The 5,452-nt window shown below is 38.0% G+C and overlaps 1 protein-coding gene across 6 annotated transcripts; it reads left to right on the top strand.

Annotated features, from left to right (window-relative positions):
• The first annotated feature begins 249 nt into the window (after positions 1-249).
• On the top strand, positions 250-3,495 carry LOC107760841 (prohibitin-3, mitochondrial). Of its 6 annotated transcripts, XR_001642478.2 has the most exons (4): positions 250-1,181; positions 2,087-2,149; positions 2,252-2,327; positions 2,416-3,005. XR_001642478.2 is itself a non-coding variant. In XM_075224750.1 (2 exons), the coding sequence occupies exon 1, from the start codon at positions 338-340 to the stop codon at positions 1,175-1,177; it is 840 nt and encodes a 279-aa protein (XP_075080851.1). In that variant the 5' UTR covers positions 250-337; the 3' UTR covers positions 1,178-1,181; positions 3,477-3,495. The 6 variants fall into 6 exon arrangements, 3 of the variants coding, with proteins under 3 accessions (XP_075080851.1, XP_016434437.1, XP_016434436.1); XR_001642477.2 differs by having other exon boundaries at positions 2,252-3,005; XR_001642476.2 differs by having other exon boundaries at positions 2,087-2,327.
• The last annotated feature ends 1,957 nt before the right edge of the window (positions 3,496-5,452 follow it).

The raw sequence follows: 5,452 nt of genomic DNA, 5'->3' as shown, positions 1-5,452 counted from the left end.
CTTAATGATCATATTCTTCATTTCAAATCATCTCAAGATCCATATCCCTTTAATTAATGGAAAAGAACTTTTAGATTATAGAAAAAAGTTTCTAACTAACAATCATGCTAAAATAAGCATAGAAGGCGCAAATGAATGTGATTTGTTTTTGAACAATTAGTGGATATTCTTTGTAATAACCAAAATATAGACAGCGCTTACGTGCTGGGCCTCCGACCCGGTTGTTCCGGACCCTACCCGTTGTTATTGAGGGTTTAGGGTTTTACTCCATTTTCAGCAAAAACCCTTCACATCTTCCCCAAAAAACCCCAAAATCTCGCAGTGAAAAACCAAAAAAATGGGTAGCAGCCAAGCAGCAGTATCATTCCTCACGAACGTTGCACGCGCCGCCTTCGGTCTAGGCATCAGCGCCACGGTTCTCAACTCCTCCCTCTACACCGTCGACGGTGGACAACGCGCCGTCCTCTTCGACAGATTCCGTGGAGTCATCGACGATACCGTCGGCGAAGGAACTCATTTCCTCGTCCCATGGCTTCAAAAGCCTTTCATATTCGATATCCGTACTAGGCCCCACACATTTTCCTCCGTTTCAGGCACAAAGGATCTCCAGATGGTCCACCTCACCCTCCGGGTCCTCTCACGCCCCGAAGTTTCACGCCTTCCCGCCATTTTCAAAACCCTAGGTCTCGAATACGACGAGAAAGTCCTCCCTTCGATCGGCAACGAGGTTTTGAAAGCCGTCGTAGCTCAATTCAACGCGGATCAGTTACTCACGGAGCGTCCACAAGTATCAGCTTTAGTTCGCGAGAGCTTGATCCGACGTGCTAAGGATTTCAACATCGTGCTCGATGACGTGGCAATTACACACTTGTCATACGGTGCGGAGTTCTCTAAAGCTGTGGAGCAGAAGCAGGTGGCTCAGCAGGAAGCGGAGCGGTCCAAGTTTGTTGTGATGAAGGCTGAGCAAGAGAGGAGGGCAGCGATTATTAGGGCCGAGGGAGAGAGTGAGTCGGCTAAGTTGATTTCGGATGCCACTGCAGCTGCTGGTATGGGATTAATTGAACTCAGGAGAATCGAGGCGTCTAGGGAAGTTGCTGCTACCATGGCTAAGACTCCGAACGTGGCTTACTTGCCTAAGCAAGGCAACATGCTTCTCGGTCTCAATGCCTCACGTTGAATAGGTAACTAATTTGATTTTGCTACTTGCTTTATGTTGTGTTATATGTAGTTCATATCGTACAATTTAATTTGCTTCGATAGTCACGGTTTAAACATGCTGAATCAGGAGGAATAAATAAGGACATTTCTCTTCCAGAAAGCTGCGAAATTGTGCCTTTTGTTTCATCAATTGTATGGTAATGTTGGGATATTTACTTTCGAATTCAAATTCTGAGGTTGTTATCCTTTTCCAGTTCCATCTATTTTGCGAAGGCTTAAAATCTCAGATGTCCTTGTTCTTTTGTTATATGCCTAGCTTCTAATGCTGCGATGCAGTAACTTGGTGCTTCTACACATTGATACATTAAGCTTGTCTGGATTTTTGATCTGTTGAATGCTTATTAAATATAGCTGAGTTTGCGATCAAGTAGAGCTGCAATGGTTATAGGTTCAGCAGTCATGAAAAGAGCACGAAAGATGGAGATTGTACTTATTTTCTTATGATCAAAGAGATTATACTTCTAAAATAAGGTAGAAGCTAGCACACTGATAAGGAAGGAATTTTAATGCTGATGTAACTAATTGCTTTATAAGCAAATCCTTAAGAATGTCTTTTAGCGAGAATTGCTATAGAGTGAGAGTGAATAGATCATCTACATCAATGCGAGAGATTCTGTAATTTGAGGCCGAGTATAGTCATATTGATCAATTTTGGAATAATTAGGCTAGTCCTTTTAATCACTAAGAGCAAACTAATGGTTAACATGGGAATCGAGATGATAGTATCATGGTAGCCTTTGGAGAAGTAACACAAATTTGCTTTGCAATAGGTCCCAGCTTTAGTGCAAGTTGACTGCTTTATTTGCTTTACTCTGGTTATGTCTAACTAGCTCATTTTAGCTCTACAATGACTCTAAATTTTGTACAGGTAGTCTACCTTCATCTGTTCTTCCGATTATGACCAAAGTAATGGCTTCATTTCAGTTTTGGGGTATAGTTCGTTTATCCTTACAATAGGTCCTACTTTTAGTGCAAATTGATTAGATTCATGTATTTTACTGACTTATGGCATATGTGAATGGCTAAATGAAAGGTGCTTCGGGATATATAAACCATTTTCACGTGGAGGGAAAAAGTTGACTTTTATGGAAGAGAAATGGAGTGAATATGTAAGACCACCAGTTTATTCCCTTGGACCATTGAGTGGTAAGGACTTATTATTAACAGCAAGCAAGGACTAATTTTAGTTAATTTTAGGAATGTTGGAGTTTTTGCTCAGAAGGGGAGCCTTGGCGTAACTGGTAAAGTTGTCTCCATGTGACCAGGAAGTCACGGGTTCAAGCCGTGGAAACAGCCTCTTGCAGGTATGCAGGGTAAGGCTGCGTAGAATAGACCCTTGGGGTCCGGACCCCGCACATAGCGAGAGCTTAGTGCACCGGGCTGCCCTTTTTGGAGTTTTTGCTGAATTTTTATCAGAAAACTACAGCTTGTGTTTTTTGTTTTTTTCTTTGGTGGGGTTGAAAAAGAAGTGGGCACAATCTGCTGAATAATCCTTGAAACTAATTTTCATGAACAATTTTTGGGGATATTTCTTTTGTATTGCATTCAAAGTTTTATTTTTGCACTGGTGAATTGGGCAGATATACTAGTTGTAAGGTCCTCTAGGAGATGTTGCTTCCGTTAGAACCAAAGATATTTGGAAGAGGTTTAAGCTGTAGCAATGATCAAAGTATAGTTTTGTGATTATGCTACAGTCTGCAGTATTTTGTCTTGTGTTTGCTTGGTGGCTTCACCAAATACTTGTTATATACAATGTCAGCTTAATCTTTCTTGTTTGAGGTATTCAATCACTCCTGAGGATTTCAATCAGGTGAGGAAGTCACCTATTCAAGCGTTGATGCCTTCTACGTTAGTAGCTTTAGCTCTAACAACAATGGGGGCAATTCCTTTTTTCCTTTAATAAGGAGGATAAGCTACAATATACAAATAATGTTGCTTGTGATTTGCCTTGTGATTTCAATTGTTTCCTTGTTCCCTAGCATGGAGAGGATCTTTATGAGTGTTGTTTTTCTATTTCCAGCACATTTTAGTGTTCTATTACACACCGATGGTATTTGCAAACTAGTTTAGGAGGTCGCACCTCATATTTATGTAGTGCTATCCAATTCCTCGCTTAATTTATCCCTCAAGCTGAATGAACTTGACATGCTCTTTTAGTTTAGGGCTATAGAGTTTACTTGCCTTTTGCTTTCTCACTAATGGCAGAATCATGTGCTTCATCACTCGACTCTAAACTAAATTAAAAATCTTGACAATAGGATGACAAGTTTTCACTCTGGAAGAGTAGGTTTCATACCGGCAAGACCTATCAAATAATCTGCTCATTTCGCATCAACTAAAGCAGAATTTAATCACCAGGTAGAGTTGTATAAAGTCCGGACGAGACTTGCTCTTTTTTGATATTGTTCGTAGTTTGAATCAACAGTATTCAGGGGAGGAGCCCTGGACACGGGTGGTCAGGAGAAAAATAACCCCATGTGGAAACTAGGAAGGGAAGAGAAAAATATGCACTTGCCCTCAATCTAGTTCTTGTGTTAAAACCAAAGTAATGAAGGAAAAATTAAAAAGAAAATAAATGGCATAGCAAAGCAAAGCAAAGCATATATAATAAGATAAGCACCTTGATTCACAATGTAACTCCAGTGAATATAACGTCTTCAATTTTGAGTTTACACAATCAAATTCAAATACACAAATTAAGAAGCTGATTTCAATGGACCAATGATTAGCTAAACGAGACCAGAATTGATGTTCCTCGGAACATATATCGAAATCAAGCAAAACTCATAACTCTTAGGGGTCGTTTGGTATGAGGTATAAAAAGGTATAAGGGTGGTGTAAAAATTTAATACCACCTTAATATTTTGTTTGGTTAGCAAATCAAGTATAAGTTATCCTGGTGTTAATTTTAACACTGGAATAACTTATATCTTATAGAAGAAGGGGTAATTAGCACCGGTATAACTTATGCCTTCTTCTTAGAAATTATGCAATTGTCATTCTTAATACAACATACCAAACAATGAATAAACAACAACCCCAACATAACTTATCCCAATATAACTTATACCGACATAACTTATATCGGTATAAATCGTATTCCAACCAAACGACCTCTTGAAAGTTACTAAAAAGGCGTTCTTAAGTACCAATTGAAGTCCCATTGTTAAGATTTGCAACTAGACATTTCTCCACTTCACCAATTTGGCCATTAACTGGTAAACATATCCAAACTACTACAAAAACAACAATCCCAGTATATTATCACAAGGGGATTTTGGGGAGGGTAATGTGTACTTAAACCGTACCCTTACCTAGTAAAGGTAGATTGAACATATCCAAACTAATGATAAAACCAATCGTTTGTCCATTGATATATTAGTGTTGAAATTAAAAGCTAGAGTTTAGTTCCCGTTGAAGTTAGCTACTTCAAATAATTCTCTCGTGACATCTAGGGGTGTTCAAAACCAAATCGAAACCGAAAATCGAACCGAAATCGAAGCTTAATGGTTTATTGGTATCGAGTTAACGGTTTAACGGACGGGGAACAGATTGAATTTTTTTTATTAACGGCTTATCGGTTGGGGGCGGATTATTCAATTTTCTTAACGAATAATCTGTTAACCCGTTAAGAATATATATATATATCATATATATATATATATATATATATATATATATATATATATAATTTATTTTTATCCATATGTTACTAAATAATCAAAAACCTTTCTTCCTCCGGTACTCTATCAAAGTGAATTAGAATAAAAGAAAACCAAATAAAAGGAGTCATCTAACTGTGACAAAAGACAAATTTGTTGTCTGAAACAAGATAACAACACAAGTTACACTACTACTTCATCAACTTTGCCTGGATTTTGAGGCATCCTAGAATTCTAAGTATGACAAACATTTGTTTTAACAACAGCCAATTGGAAATCTTTCACATGAACTAAGGCCAATGTCCATTTACTATTAGTGTTAATTATAAAAGGTCAAAAATCCCCATTTGAAGTAAAAGAAAATACTAATGGGTTTGTCTTTTTCTTCATTTGTACCTATGCGTTCAGACACAAGCCTTTGAGATATTCACGAGAGACCAAAACAGTATTTGCATCTTTCTCTGGTTGGTTTGATTTTGAGTTTTTTCATTTTCAGAACTCAAAACATGTGTTTCGGTGTTTGGTTTGGAACTTTTAACGTTTACTTTCCCACTATTAAAATTTTTATTTTA

This window comes from Nicotiana tabacum, chromosome 11, assembly GCF_000715075.1.
Source record: "Nicotiana tabacum cultivar K326 chromosome 11, ASM71507v2, whole genome shotgun sequence".
Classification (NCBI taxonomy): Eukaryota; Viridiplantae; Streptophyta; class Magnoliopsida; order Solanales; family Solanaceae; genus Nicotiana; species Nicotiana tabacum.
Note: the sequence above shows the minus strand (reverse complement) of the source record. Positions and strands in the feature narration are given on the sequence as shown.